General features: G+C 46.3%; 1 protein-coding gene across 1 annotated transcript; it reads right to left on the minus strand.

Moving 5' to 3' along the window:
• Positions 1–15,019: 15,019 nt before the first annotated feature.
• Positions 15,020–15,814, minus strand: LOC134345982 (uncharacterized). The gene is made up of 2 exons (XM_063047324.1): positions 15,458–15,814; positions 15,020–15,364 (listed from the first exon to the last, which is right to left on the minus strand). The coding sequence occupies exons 1-2, from the start codon at positions 15,812–15,814 to the stop codon at positions 15,020–15,022; spliced, it is 702 nt and encodes a 233-aa protein (XP_062903394.1).
• Between the last annotated feature and the right edge of the window lie 220 nt (positions 15,815–16,034).

The following is a 16,034-nucleotide window of genomic DNA, read 5'->3' on the forward strand; positions in this document are numbered from 1 at the left end:
GATCTGAGTACAATAGACAAAGTCCCTTTGAATACATATCTTTCGGTCTCTCACTACTTAAAAGGTACTCTACTTTTCAATGGTTAATAAAGTGGATGATCCCACATTTATCTTCCACATGCCTACTGTGACTCATGAATGGGCTACACAGAGACCTAAGCTGTAAACGTGGCTCATCTTAACTTATCATTACACAGAAGTTCTGAAGAAATTCTGGTGGGAGAATTTCTTAGTAAAGTCTCTCTGACCTCAAAGTACATCAAGATTATATATTATTTAAGAGTAAAGGTAACTGCAGGTGATTGAATAGAATTTCACTAGTTATAATTTGTTTACTGCAATATTTTGGGTGCAGATGAATAGTTGTACTAAATTTAAATAGGAGAGCATCTTTGTTGGGAGAAAGTAATTCATGTGGATGGTCTAAAAGCTTCTGAGGCCAAAATTCCCAGACACTCAAAATTAGCTTTGCAAGGGATGACTCCCTGGATACAAAAGTACATAAATTATTGACTGGCAGAACAAATATAGCTATTGTTATATTCGATGTGGTAAATGATGAAGTAATCATCCTGTAACCTCCCTTGATCTCTGTGCAAATGGACATCTTAGTTTTAGACTTCTGACAAAGGCCTATCTAATCTCAGTGGAGACTAACGGTCTCACACAAACTGTCGACTGTCCACTTCCCTTCAAAGATGCTGCCTGACCCACTGCATTCCTCCAGCTCCTTTGTGTGTGAGTACAGGTTTACAGCATCTGCTTTCTCTTAATGTCTATAGAAGCTTGATGTTTGGTTTGATGTAGTCCAGTTGACATATTAACACCATCTCATGCTTGGCCAGTCTATATGAGGGATGTCTTAAGGTCGCAGTTTACAAGCCTCTGATTGTGGGCCACTAGCCAGCACTCTCTTTATTTACACAGCTCTCCATTTTTATTTCAACATGCATTAATGCCTGTAGTTTACTTCTTCATGAAGGCTGGTTCAGTTTGTATTAATGGCTTACACTTTATATACTCTGGCTTGGGGCTGTTTCTCAATAACATTCACTCACCTCCCTTCCTAATATCCTCCTGAAATTTCTCTGCATCTTGCCCATAACTGTCACTGCCACCCAACTTAGTATCAACAGCAAACTTGAAGACCCTGCTTGATCACTTATCCAAACTGGTGATATAATTATGAACCAAGTCCTGTACTACCCTACGATGCAGAGTCCAGCTCTCAACATAATTACTGCTTTCTGTCCAACAACCTCCCTCAGTCTCAGCCAGGCTATTACCTAAATCTTACGCACAGAAATAAGATGCCTTATCAAAGACCTTCAGAAAGTCCATATGTGGCACATTTCCTGGTTTGTCCTTATTGATTCTGTTAGTTACAATCTTGCAAAACTCCAACAGTTTTGTTGAATATGATTTCATAAATCTGTGTTGATTCTTTATTATTCTCTATGTAAGAAACTCTAGCAATTTCCCTGACTTCAAGTTAACTGGACCGTAGTTCCCTAGTTTCTATTTCACTCCTTTCTTAAATAGTTACGTTCCAGTTGCTATCTTCTAATCTATGGGAAACATTCTAGAATCGATGACATTTTGGAAGATGATAGCCAGTGCATTCACCATTTTCATTATTACAATTTTCAAAAACTTGGGATGCATGTTATCAGGTTCAGGTCCCATTGTTGTTCCAATACTCTTTTACTATTAATGCTTATCTCTTGCAGCTCCTCATTCATCTATTATCATCCATTGCTCTGGAGACATCTTCTGCAACTTCTCCCATAATGACAAGCACAAACTCTTTGTTTAAATTCTCAATTGCTTCTTTATTCCCCCATTACAGTTTCTCCTAGCGCAGTCTATGAGATGCTCTTGTTAACTTGAACACTTTTACATATTTAATAAAGGCATTCACCTAATTCCTTTTCTGTTTCTCGTGAAATTACATCTTGTGCTTTCTATTTCATGATCCATTTCTTTGCTGCAATCCAGGAAGTTCCCACCTTTTGGCTTACTGACCATTCTGGCTACATTACTTTTCATTTGAACTATGTATTAGAACTATGAGTCATAAAGTAGAGAAACAATATTCCCAATCATCTGATCATCAAACACATACTTTAATTATTTCTAAAAAAATCCCATATTATTCTCCCCCTACTTCCCCACCCAACCCACATCCTGCATTCCACCATCTTATAGCCAATGGAGTAAGCTACAGTCCTGCACCTGGTAATCTCTGCACACACAAGATAAACAATCCTGGCTGATTCTATCTTTCATAGTCATAGAGCAAATTGGAACAGATACAGGCCCCTTGTGCCAATGAGTCTATGCTAACCACAGTGTCCGCCCTGCTAGTTCCAATTTCTAGCATTCAGCCCTGAAGACGAAATCTCAGGCTTGATAATAAATTTACTTTGAAACTTTGAATCTTTATCCCTTGCCACCCCACCCTTCCAAGTACCAAGCTAAGTGCTTCTTAAATGATACTATTGTACATGCCTCAGTCACTGGCGGCTCCTTCCCACCCTCTCTGTGAAAACAGTACCTCTTAAATCTTTTGCCTTTCATCCAAAGCCTTTGCCCCATAGTTTTGGACTCCCTTGCCCTAGAGAAAAGAAGGTTGCCATTCATCCTGTCCATGCCTCTCATCATTTTAAACATTTCTCACATTCTCCTGTATTCCGAGGCATAAGGACCTAGCCTGGAAAACCTCTCCCTTTATCTCGGGCCTTGTAGTCCCGATAACACCTTTGTAAATACTTTCTGCATTCCTTCTAGTTTATTCACATTGTTCCAAGAACAGGATGACTGAACCTTTACACAGTGCTCATTGATCTTCATCACTACTGTGGCATGGTAGCATAATGGTTATCACAATGCCTTACCGTATCATTAACAGGGGTTCAGTTCCCATCATTGCCAAAAAGAAATCAGAATCAGGTTTATTATCACCAGCAGATGTCATGAAATGTGTTAACTTAGCAGTAGCAGTTCAATGCAATACATGATAATCTGGAAAAGAAAAAAAAATCAAATAAATAAATATATTTCAGGAAGTATTTATATTAAAAATAGTGCAAAATGAGATGGTGTTCATGGGTTCAATGTCTGTTTAGGAATCCGATGGCAGAGGGGAAGAAGTTGTTTCTGAATCACTGAGTGTGTGCCTTCAGGCTTCTGTACCTCCTACCTGATGGTAATAGTGAGAAGATGGTATGTCCTGGGTGATGGGGGTTCTTAATAATGGATGCTGCCTTTCTGGGGAGCTTGTACGTCTCCCTGTAATTGCACGAGTTTCCTCCGGGTGCTCCGATTTCCTCCCACAGTCCAAAGATGTACTGGTCAGTAGTGTCACGCAGGTGAGAAACTGCTAGAAAGTTCAGCAGTCTAATGAACAAGGAGGCAATTAAAAGAGAGAGAGAGTACGGCGCGAGCTGAGACATGAGCGGGGAAGTCACCATGGTAACAGGTCAGAGCGGTTGAGCTAACGGACGCTGGAATTTTGGATGGATTATAAAAAGCTGATCCTTCGGTCTGACAACGGCAGAGGAGACACGACACGAGAGAACAGGGGAAGCTACCCGAGAAACCACTGGTGGGGTTTAAGACCACCACGAGGGTGGAGGCGACAGACCGATTAATTTCGACCCGTGATTAGCAGTGCGGGTAAGAGCTTGCCTGTGGGGGTCTGCTGTGGTGAACCCCTGCCGTGGGTTAGTAGACCATTCCCTAGAAGGGGCTCTGTCCATCTGTGTCTGTGTGGGGGTCACACCAAGTGACTCTGAAGACTTCGGAAGCAAGAACGACTAAAGCTGCCAACTTGAACATCAACTCAATTAACTCTCTCTCTCTCTCCATCAATTCAACTCGACGCAACACAAAGTGAGCTGAACTGTTTAAACTTACCTGACACCATAAGACAGATATCTACCTCCTGGACTATTATTTTTGTATCCACACACACATTTACAGATATATATATATAAATAGCTTATAACCTGTATACAACAGGAATTCTGCAGATGCTGGAAATCCAAGTAACACACATCAAAGTTGCTAGTGAACGCAGCAGGCCAGGCAGCATCTCTAGGAAGAGGTACAGTTGACGGTTCAGGCCGAGACCCTTCATCAGGACTAACTGAAGGAAGAGTGAGTAAGAGATTTGAAAGTTGGAGGGGGAGGGGGAGATCCAAAATGATAGGAGAAGACAGGAGGGGGAGGGATGGAGCCAAGAGCTGGACAAGTGATAGGCAAAAGGGATACGAGAGGATCATGGGACAGGAGGTCCAGGAAGAAAGACAAGGAGGAGGGGGAGAACCCAGAGGATGGGCAAGGGGTATATTCAGAGGGACAGAGGGAGAAAAAGGAGAGTGAGAGAAAGAATATGTGTATAAAAATAAGTAACAGATTGGGTACGAGGGGGAGGTGGGGCATTAGCAGAAGTTAGAGAAGTCGATGTTCATGCCATCAGGTTGGAGACTACCCAGATGGAATATAAGGTGTTGTTCCTCCAACCTGAGTGTGGCTTCATCTTTACAGTAGAGGAGGCCATGGATAGACACGTCAGAATGGGAATGGGATGTGGAATTAAAATGTGTGGCCACTGGGAGATCCTGCTTTCTCTGGCGGACAGAGCGTAGGTGTTCAGCAAAGCGGTCTCCCAGTCTGCGTCGGGTCTCGCCAATATATAAAAGGCCACATCGGGAGCACCGGACGCAGTATATCACCCCAGCCGACGCACAGGTGAAGTATCGCCTCACCTGGAAGGACTGTTTGGGGCCCTGAATGGTTATCCACAGATGTCTACTATAAGCCTACTGACTCTCACAGCTATCTGGACTATTCCTCTTCTCACCCTGTCTCTTGCAAAAACGACATCCCCTTCTCGCAATTCCTCCATCTCCACCACATCTGCTCTCAGGATGAGGCTTTTCATTCTAGTTCGAGGGAGATGTCCTCCATTTTTAAAGAAAGGGGCTTCCCTTCCTCCACTATCAACTTTGCTCTTAAACGCATCTCCCCCATTTCACGTACATCTGCTCTCAATCCATCCTCCCACCACCCCACTAGGAATAGGGTTCCCCTGGTCCTCACCTACCACCCCACCAGCCTCCGGGTCCAACATATTATTCTCCGTAACTTCCGCCACCTCCAACGGAATCCCACCACTAAGTACACCTTTCCCTCCCCCCCCTCTCTGCTTTCCGCAGGGATCGCTTCCTACACAACTCCCTTGTCCATTCGTCCCCCCCATCCCTCCCCACTGATCTCCCTCCTGGCACTTATCCATGTAAGCGGAACAAGTGCTACACATGCCCTTACACTTCCTCCCTCACCACCATTCAGGGCCCCAGACAGTCCTTCCAGGTGAGGCGACACTTCACCTGTGAGTCGGCTGGGGTGATATACTGCGTCCGGTGCTCCCGATGTGGCCTTTTATATATTGGCGAGACCCGACGCAGACTGGGAGACCGCTTTGCTGAACACCTACGCTCTGTCCGCCAGAGAAAGCAGGATCTTCCAGTGGCCACACATTTTAATTCCACATCCCATTCCCATTCTGACGTGTCTATCCACGGCCTCCTCTATTGTAAAGATGAAGCCACACTCAGGTTGGAGGAACAACACCTTATATTCCGTCTGGGTAGCCTCCAACCTGATGGCATGAACATCGACTTCTCTAACTTCTGCTAATGCCCCACCTCCCCCTCGTACCCCATCTGTTACTTACTTTTATACACACATTCTTTCTCTCACTCTCCTTTTTCTCCATCTGTCCCTCTGACTATACCCCTTGCCCATCCTCTGGGTTCTCCCCCACCCCTCCTTGTCTTTCTTCCCGGACCTCCTGTCCCATGATCCTCTCGTATCCCTTTTGCCAATCACCTGTCCAGCTCTTGGCTCCATCCCTCCCCCTCCTGTCTTCTCCTATCATTTTGGATCTCCCCCTCCCCCTCCAACTTTCAAATCTCTTACTCACTCTTCCTTCAGTTAGTCCTGACGAAGGGTCTCGGCCTGAAATGTCGACTGTAACTCTTCCTAGAGATGCTGCCTGGCCTGCTGCGTTCACCACCAACTTTGATGTGTGTTGCTTATAACCTGTATTGTATTATTCAGTTTAATGATATTAATTCGTAGTAGTAGTAATAAATATAGTCTTAATTTATAGTAAACCAGGCTCCAGGTGTTTTCCATTTCTGCTGGTCCTTTTCAACCTGTCATGGGGTTCATGACAAAATTGGGGCCTGCGTCCGGCATCTGAACAAATTTGGTTGGAGCCAATTTTCAACATTGTGTGGGGGCTTGTCTTGATTGAGGAAATCCCTTGTCACTAATCTGTGTGTGGTAAACAGCAGAAATGGGGGCTAGTGAATTTATAGAGAACCCTACTCCTCTGTTTTTGAGGAGTGCCAGAAAGGAGGTTCTATGTGACATTGCTAAGAAATGGAAACTTTCCCGAATATAGAAGAGTATGACGAAGGCAGGAAGTCGGAGGAAAGTAGCTGAATATTGTGTTGGGAAAGAGTTATTTGAGGAGGAGTCGCTACGGGAGTTTCCGATAGATGATGAGGAGACCCTGTTACGACTGGAACAATTAAGAATGGAGAGACTTAAGTTCGAGGCTGCAGAGGCAGAGAAACAGAGGGAGTTTGAGAGGGAGATGCGGCGTCAAGAGGGTCAAGTGTCAGGCCGTGGTGGCGAGAGGGGTGCATCAATTAATGTCAGTCAGGAAATTAAGTTGGTACCTCCGTTTGCTGAAGAAGACGTTGATAGGTACTTCCTACATTTTGAGAAAGTGGCTCAGAACAGGAAGTGGCCTTGGGAGGACTGGGCAGTATTGCTGCAAAGTGTGTTAAAAGGGAAGGTGCAGCAAGCATATTCTGCCTTATCTGTGACCGAGTCGACTAATTATGATCCTGTGAAGGAGGCTGTGCTTGAGGTCTATGAAATGGTGCCAGAAGCGTACCGACAGAAGTTTCGGGGTTTGAGGAAGTCTGGGAACCAGACATATATAGAGTTTGCCCATGAAAAGGAGAGGTACTTTGATCGGTGGTGTGCCTCGACAGAGGTAGACGAGGACTACCACAAAGTGAGACAGCTGATGCTGATCGAGGAATTTAAAGAGTGTGACCCTAGTAAGATACGGACATACGTAGAAGAGAAAAAGGTTGAGACTCTTTCCACGGCTGCTAGGTTAGCGGATGAGTTTGCCCTGACTCACACGATTAAGTTTTTCCCGAGCAAGGGTTATCAGAAGAGTTACCGGGATAATCTGCTGAGTAAAACAGAAAACAAGGCAGGGTCTAGTGACAGAGGTAAAGAGGAGGGGAAACCGATCAAAAATAAGTTTTCCAGTTTTACCTGTTACTACTGCAGGAAGCCTGGCCATGTGGCGTCTAACTGTCCTATTCGGAAGAAAGAAATGAGAAAGGAGAAGGGGAAAACCCCTGACGCGTGTGCGCCGGTGGCTGAGACCACACGAAGGAAGGTGGGGTCTGGCCGAGTTCAGGAAGGGATTAAGTGGTGTTTTGTGTCTGTGAAGGAGGGGTCACCCCTAGTTCCAGTGAGAATTTGGCGCGATACTAGAGCCTTTCAGTCACTGATATTAAGTGATGTCTTAGAGTTTGGTGATGAGACAAAAACGAACCAAGTGAATGTTCTGACAGGTATTGGCAAGGGAACAGAGGTCGTGCCTTTGCACAAAATAATTTTGAAATGTGACTTAGTGTCTGGACCAGTTGAGATAGGGATATGATCTAAATTACTGATAGCTAACGTGGACGTCTTGTTGGGAAATGACCTGGCAGGAGAAGATGTTTACCCAGGGTTACAGCTAACAGCTGGCCTGCTGTTAGTGAGACAAGTGCAGACAGTGAACTTTATCCCGCATGAGCGGTCACAAGAAGTATGACAAGGAAGGCTGCAGAAGTGAAGCGGATGGGAGGGGTCAGGTGCTCACGGTAGCAAAGACAGGGGTACGGATCCTACTGACTTATCTGAAACTTTTCTACTGTCTGTGTTCGACCAGGACCCAGGTAGTGAGGCGGATAAGAGGGGTTTGTCGTTGTCCAGGCGGAAGCTTGTGGAAGAGCAGGATAGGGATCCTGAGACTGCAGTTTTAAAAGAGACAGCTCTTTCTGAGAATGAAATTCAGAGGGAGTCAATGGGTTACTATCTGAAGGACGGGGTATTAATGAGGAAGTGGAGGCCACTGACAGTACCTGCTGATGAGGATTGGGCCGTGGTGCACCAGGTGGTGGTTCCGAAGGGTTACCATACAGAAATTTTAAAGATGGCTCATATAATGCCTTTAGGGGGACATCTTGGAGTTAGAAAGACAGGGCACAAGATTATGAAAGAATTTCATTGGCCGGGTATAAGAAAGGATGTGGTGGTTTTTTGTAAAACTTGTCACACGTGTCAGGTGGTAGGGAAACCGAATCAGACTATCCCAAAAGCGCCACTTCACCCCATACCAGCTTTTGGCGAACCTTTCTCCAGGGTCATTGTGGATTGTGTTGGCCCACTGCCAAAGACTGCAGGTGGCCCCCAATACTTGTTAACCATTATGTGTGCTGCCTCTAGGTTCCCAGAAGCAATACCTCTCAGGAACCTAAAAGCTAAAACAGTGCTGAAGGCACTTATTAAGTTCTTCACATTAGTGGGTCTGCCCAAGGAGATACAATCGGATCAGGGCAGTAATTTTACATCGGGTGTATTCCAACACATAGATACAGAACTGGGAGCGAAACAAATTTTGTCCACGGCATACCATCCCCAATCCCAGGAAGCGATAGAGAGGTTTCACTCTACCCTCAAAACCATGATTAAAATGTGCTGTATGGAAAATGAAAAACATTGGGATGAGTGTATACCTTTACTCCTATTTGTGATGAGAGATTCGATCCAGGAATCGTTGGGGTTCAGTCCATTTGAGCTCGTGTTTGGTCATAGGCCTCGAGGACCTTTGACCTTACTGAGAGAGCAATGATCTGATAAGAAAATGCGAATTGGTGTATTGGATTATGTCTTAGAGTTTCGAGACAGGCTGAGCAGGGCTTGTGACCTTGCGAAACAAAAGCTCCAAGACCCCCAGGCTGATATGAATAGACAATAGACAATAGGTGCAGGAGTAGGCCATTCGGCCCTTTGAGCCTGCACCGCCATTCACTGTGATCATGGCTGATCATCCACTCTCAGTATCCAGATCCTGCCTTATCCCCATAACCTTTGATTCCACTATCTTTAAGAACTCTATCCATCTCTTTTTTGAAAGCATCCAGAGACTTTGGCCTCCACAGCCTTCTGGGGCAGAGCATTCCATATATCCACCACTCTCTGGGTGAAAAAGTTTTTCCTCAACTCCGTTCTAAATGGCCTACCCCTAATTCTTAAACTGTGGCCTCTGGTTCTGGACTCACCCATCAGCGGGAACATGCTTCCTGCCTCCAGTGTGTCCAATCCCTGAATAATCTTATATGTTTCAATAAGATCCTCTCTCAGACTTCTAAATTCCAGAGTATACAAGCCCAATCGCTCCAATCGTTCGACATATGACAGTCCCGCCATCCTGGGAATTAACCTTGTGAATCTACACTGCACTCCTTCAATAGCAAGAATGTCCCTCCTCAAATTTGGAGACCAAAACTGCACACAGTACTCCAGGTGTGGTCTCACCAGGGCCCTGTACAGCTGCAGAAGGACCTCTTTGCTCTTATACTCAATTCCCCTTGTTATGAAGGCCAGCATGCTATTAGCTTTCTTCACTGCCTGCTGTACTTGCATACTTGCTTTCAGTGACTGATGTACAAGAACACCTAGATCTCGTTGTGCTTCCCCTTTTCCTAACTTGACACCATTTAGATAACAATCTGCCTTCCTGTTCTTACCACCAAAGTGGATAATGTCACATTTATCCACATTAAACTGCATCCGCCATGCATCTGCCCACTCACCCAGCCTGTCCAAGTCACCCTGCATTCTCATAACATCCTCCTCACATTTCACACTGCTACCCAGCTTTGTGTCTTCGGCAAATTTGCTAATGTTACTTTTAATTCCCTCCTCTAAATCATTAATATATCGTAAACAGCTGCGGTCCCAGCACTGAACCCTGCAGAACCCCACTGGTCACCGCCTGCCATTCCGAAAGGGACCCGTTAATCGCTACTCTTTGTTTTCTGTCAGCCAGCCAATTTTCAATCCATGTCAGTACTCTGCCCCCGATACCATGTGCCCTAATTTTGCCCACTAATCTCCTATGTGGGACTTTATCAAAGGCTTTCTGAAAGTCCAGGTACACTACATGAAGCACTGGTATGACAGACAGGCGAGGAAGCGAAGCTATGAGGTTGGAGATGAGGTCTTGGTTTTGTTTCCCTTGGAGAATAACCCTCTCCAGGCTCAATTTAGTGGACCTTACGAAATAATGAGCAAAATTGATGAGTTGAACTATGTTATCAGGACACCTGGTAGAAGGAAGACCACTCAATTAGTACATATGAACCTAATCAAATCTTACTTTGATTCTAAATCCATATCGGTTGGGGTCACTGCCAAACAAGACCCAGCTGCAAAGACTAGCCCAGAGATAACAGGGGAATGTAATGAGCAGCGTCTGGTTTCAGCTCGACTCAAGAACACTAGTGTTTTGGAGAACATAGACAGTAAAATTAACCACCTGGAACCGAAACAACAGCAGCAGATAAAGGAGCTAATTGGCAAACATTCCGATCTATTCCCAGATACACCGAGGCAGTGTAGTGTAGCTACACATGATATCATTGTGGGGCAGGCTGATCCAGTGAAACAGCACCCCTACAGGATGAATTTAGAACGTAGTAAAGTAGTGGAACAGGAAATCGAATATATGTTGGCCAATGGTATAATCAGGCCATCCACCTCTGCGTGGGCTTCCCCGTGTGTGATAGTTCCCAAGTCCGATGGTACAATGAGATTTTGCACAGATTATAGAAAGGTCAATGCAATAACTAAAACAGATGCTTGCCCTATTCCCAGAATAGATGACTGCATCGATAGGGTGGGAAAGGCTAACTACCTAACAAAAATTGACCTGCTAAAAGGGTACTGGTGCATTCCCTTAACCGATAGGGCTCGAGAGATATCGGCATTTGTCACCCCCTCGGGGTTGTACGAGTATAATGTGGTGCCTTTCAGGATCAGAAATGCCCCTGGGACATTCCAACGTATGATAAACTCTGTGATTCAAGGCTTGAAGAATACTGGGGCATACATTGTCGATTTAGTAGTATGGAACGACACGTGGGAGGAACACATTATAACGGTAGAGAAATTATTTGATCGGCTCTCTAAGGCTAATCTGACAGTGAATCTTGCCAAGAGTGAGTTTGGTCAGGCCGGGGTCACATATCTTGGTTACGTAGTAGGCCAGGGTCAACTGGCTCCTGTGAAAGAAAAGTTCAGGCTACAGCTGATGTACCCATTCCAATGGGTAAGAGAACATTGAGAAGGTTTTTAGGTATGGTGGGGTATTATCGAAAATTTTGCAAGAACTTTGCGGATATTGCCCTTCCACTGACAAGACTGTTGAGAAAGAGTGAACGATTTGTGTGGGATGAATGTTGCCAAGAGGCTTTCGAACAGTTAAAGGGTATTCTGTGTCACCACCCAGTGCTAAAGGCACTGGACTTCACTAAGCCATTCTCCCTAGCGACGGACACTAGCGATGAAGCTGCAGGGGTGGTGCTATTACAGAGAGGAGATGATGGTATTGAACATCCGGTGGCATACTTTTCCAAAAAGTTTAATGTGCACCAGAAAAATTACTCGACAATAGAAAAGAAATTGCTGTCCTTCATTTTTGCATTACAACATTTCGAGGTTTACGTTAGTCCCACACAAAAGCCGTTAGTGGTGTACACTGACCACAACCCTTTGGTGTTTTTAGATAAGATTAAAGATCGAAATCGGCGTTTATTAAACTGGAACCTGTGTTTACAGCAGTTTGATATTGAGATAAGACACTTAAGGGGTACAGACAATGTCATTGCGGATTGCCTATCCCGCTGTTAAAATGCTGACGAACTGTGTAAATGCTTAATGTACACTCTGTGAAGCAGAATGTAGTCCTTGGTGCGTAGAATCTGTGAGTGAGTAAAATTTTGCTTGAAGATCAAAATTCTCCCAAAAGGGGGAAGGTGTCACGCAGGTGAGAAACTGCTAGAAAGTTCAGCAGTCTAATGAACAAGGAGGCAATTAAAAGAAAGAGAGAATGCGTCGCGAGCTGCGACACGAGCTGGGAAGTCACCATGGTAACAGGTCAGAGCAGTTGAGGTAACGGACGCTGGAATTTTGGATGGATTATAAAAAGCTGATCGGATCAGTCTGATAACGGCAGAGGAGACACAACACGGGAGAACTGGGGAAGCTACCCGAGAAATCAGTGGTGGGGTTTAAGACCATCACGAGGGTGGAGGCGACGGACCGATTAATCTTGACCCGTGATTAGCAGTGCGGGTAAGAGCTTGCCTGTGGGGGTCTGCTGTGGTGAACCCGTGCCGTGGGTTAGTAGACCGTTCCCTAGAAGGGGCTCTGTCCATCTGTGTCTGTGTGGGGGTCACACCAAGTGACTCTGAAGACTTCGGAAGCAAGAACAACTAAAGCTGCCAACTTGGAACATCAACTCAATTAACTCTCTCTCTCTCTCCATCAATTCAACTTGACGCAACACAGAGTGAGCTGAACTGCTTAAACTTACCTGACACCATAAGACTGATATCTACCTCCTGGACTATTATTCAGCAGGCCAGGCAGCCTCTCTAGGAAGAGGTACAGTTGACGTTTCGGGCCGAGACCCTTCATCAGGACTAACTGAAGGAAGAGTTAGTAAGAGATTTGAAAGTTGGAGGGGGAGGGGGAGATCCAAAATGATAGGAGAAGACCACTTAAGCTGCACTGCTTAAACTTACCTGACACTATAAGACTGATATCTACCTTCTGGACTATAATTTTTGTATCCGCACACACATTTACCGACATATACATATAAAATAGTTTATAACCTGTATTGTATTATTCGGTTTAATGATATTAATTCATAGTAGTAATAAATATAGTCTTAATTTATAGTGAACCAGACTCCTGGTGTGTTCCATTTCTGCTGGTCCTTTTCAACCCATCACGGGGTTTGTGACAGTAGGGTAATTGGCCATTGTGAATTGTCCCATGACGAGGTTAGGGTTAAATCTGGGGTTGCTGGGCAGCACAGATCAAAGGGCCGAAATGGTCTATTCTGCTCTGCGTGTCAATATACAAATAAAACGTGTCAGAATGAGAATCAGATTTGTTAACATTGGCACACACTCACTGGCCATTCTATTAGATACACTGTACACCTGTTCATTAATGTAAATATTTAATCAGCCAATCATGTGGCAGCAACTCAATGCATAAAAACATGCAGACATGGGCAAGAGGTTCAGTTGTTCAGCCCAAACATCAGAACGGGGGAGAAATGTGATGGAAGTGACTTTGACCATGGGGTGATTGCTTGTGCCAGTCAGAGTGGTTTGCTGCTGATCTCCTGGGATTTTCATGCACAACAGTCTCCAGCGTTTACAGAGAATGGTGCAAAAAATGAAAAACATCCAGTCAACCGCAGTTCAGTGGGCAAAAGTACCTTGTTAATGAGAGAGTTCAGAGGAGAATGGTTAGACTGGTTGAAGCTGAGAGGAAGATGATGGTAACTCAAATGACTATGCGTTCCAACAGTGATGTGTTAAGAGCATCTCTGAATACACAACATGCCGAGCCTTGAAGCTGATGGGCCACAGCAGCAGAAGACCACGGACATCCACTCAGCGGCCACTTTATTAGGTACGAATAAAGAGGGCACTGAGTGCATATTGTGAAATGTGTTGTTTTGTGGCAGCAGCAGTGTGCAGACATAAAAAACCACTACAAGTTACAATAAAAATAAGTAAGTTAATAGTTGCAAAAAGGGTACTGTGCGGCTGTGAGGTAGTGTACATGGGTTCATTGTCTATTCAGAAATCTGATGGCAGAAGGGAAGAAGCTCTTCCTAAAACATTGAGTGTGGGCGTCAGGCTGCTGTACCTGCAACATAATGTCCAAACTCCAATACTCAGATAGAGGGCAGCATGCTAAATGCCTTTTTCACCGCCCTCTCTATCTGTAACACTGCTTTCCAACAGCAATGCCCTGGTACTCCCGAGGTCCATTAGCGCTCCATCAGTTATAACTGCAAATCAGTAGAGGAATTTGTTGGTGCATGTGGTTTGCTAGTTTTTTTTTTAGACTGTGTTTATTTTAAGCAATGCACAAAAAGCTGGAGGGACTCAGTGTGTCAGGCAGCAAGTATGGACAGTAAACATTTCAGGTCGAGACCTTTCATCAGCACCAGAATTTTTATGTTTACGTTTGGGAATAGTTATTTAGACATCTGCAGAGAAGAGCCTGAACTTGGATGAGATGGAAGAACCTGAGAAAGGCTCTAAGCTTGGTTCAACACTCATTTTAAGTTAGCCATGCCATGGAAGGCATCGGGTGACTTATGAGAACAGTTCAATGGAGAGACTTTCAGTGAATAGGGGTGTTCTTCACTGCAAACAAAATCATGAATTTTTCCAATGATCCAATTTTGCAGAGAAAAAGGACAATCATTATGAATGGAACTGCTGCAGATGTCAATGAAATCTTTAAGAATTCCCTCATTAATTTATTATACCACCAAAAGCTACTTCCAGTAAGATGGCAGCACATATACTCGCAGTGGCCTCTCAGGGGCCAACCAAAGGTGCCTTTTTCCATGTTCAATGTATTTTTAGATATGGTAAGACTATTCTTTACTCCAATAACTACCCGTACAGCAGGTCCATCACAAACGTGAGCTGCTCAATGTTCAGAGTTGCTGGCTGGGATGTGGTAAGAGTTGGTCATCAGTGTTGAGAAGGTGAGTCGGCCCTTCAGTCCGGGGAGGTTGAATCAGGCCATTGGGCTTTGGGATTCAAGCCATAGTACCTTCGGGCCATCGGGCCGGGGTTGTCGAGACAGGCCACTGGGCCTGGAGATTCCAGTCAGGCCGCCGGGCCGGGGGATTAGAGTCGGGCCGCCAGGCCGGGGGATTGGAGTCGGGCCGCCGGGCCGGGGGATTGGAGTCGGGCCGCCGGGCCGGGGGATTGGAGTCGGGCCGCCGGGCCGGGGAATTAGAGTCGGGCCGCCAGGCCGGGGGATTGGAGTCGGGCCGCCGGGCCGGGGGATTGGAGTCGGGCCGCCGGGCCGGGGGATTGGAGTCAGGCTGGGGGATTGGAGTCGGGCCGCCGGGCCGGGGGATTGGAGTTGGGCCGTCGGGCTGGGGGATTGGAGTCGGGCCGGGGGATTGGAGTTGGGCCGTCGGGCCGAGGGATTGGAGTCAGGCCGCCGGGCGGGGGGATTGGAGTCGGGCCGCCGGGCCGGGGGATTGGAGTCGGGCCGGGGTATTGCAGTCGGGCCGTCGGGCTGGGGGATTGGAGTCGGGCGGGGGATTGGAGTCGGGCCGTCGGGCCGGGGGATTGGAGTCGGGCCAGGAGATTGGAGTCAGGCCATCGGGCTGGGGGATTGGAGTTGGGCTGTCGGGCGGAGGGATTGGAGTTGGGCTGTCGGGCCGGGGGATTGGAGTCGGGCCGTCGGGCTGGGGGATTGGAGTTGGGCTGTCGGGCCGAGGGATTGGAGTTGGGCCGTCGGGCCGAGGGATTGGAGTTGGGCCGTCGGGCCGGGGGATTGGAGTCGGGCCGTTGGGCCAGGGGATTGGAGTTTGGGCCATCGGGCCGGGGGATTGGAGTCAGGTCGTTGGGCCGGGGGATTGGAGTTGGGCTGTCGGGCTGCAGAAGTTGGATTGGGTTTGGCAGTGCTGACCTGGGTGGAGACTGTGCCACTACCTGCTGTTTGGAGACACCTGAGTTGGTGCCTTCAAGTTGCCACGCAGGCTGTGAACAGTGAAACCATGAGTGACTGTCTTGGACGTTTCTTTTGCGATTGCAAGA

The sequence above is a fragment of the Mobula hypostoma genome, chromosome 4 (genome assembly GCF_963921235.1).
Source record: "Mobula hypostoma chromosome 4, sMobHyp1.1, whole genome shotgun sequence".
Taxonomy (NCBI): Eukaryota; Metazoa; Chordata; class Chondrichthyes; order Myliobatiformes; family Myliobatidae; genus Mobula; species Mobula hypostoma.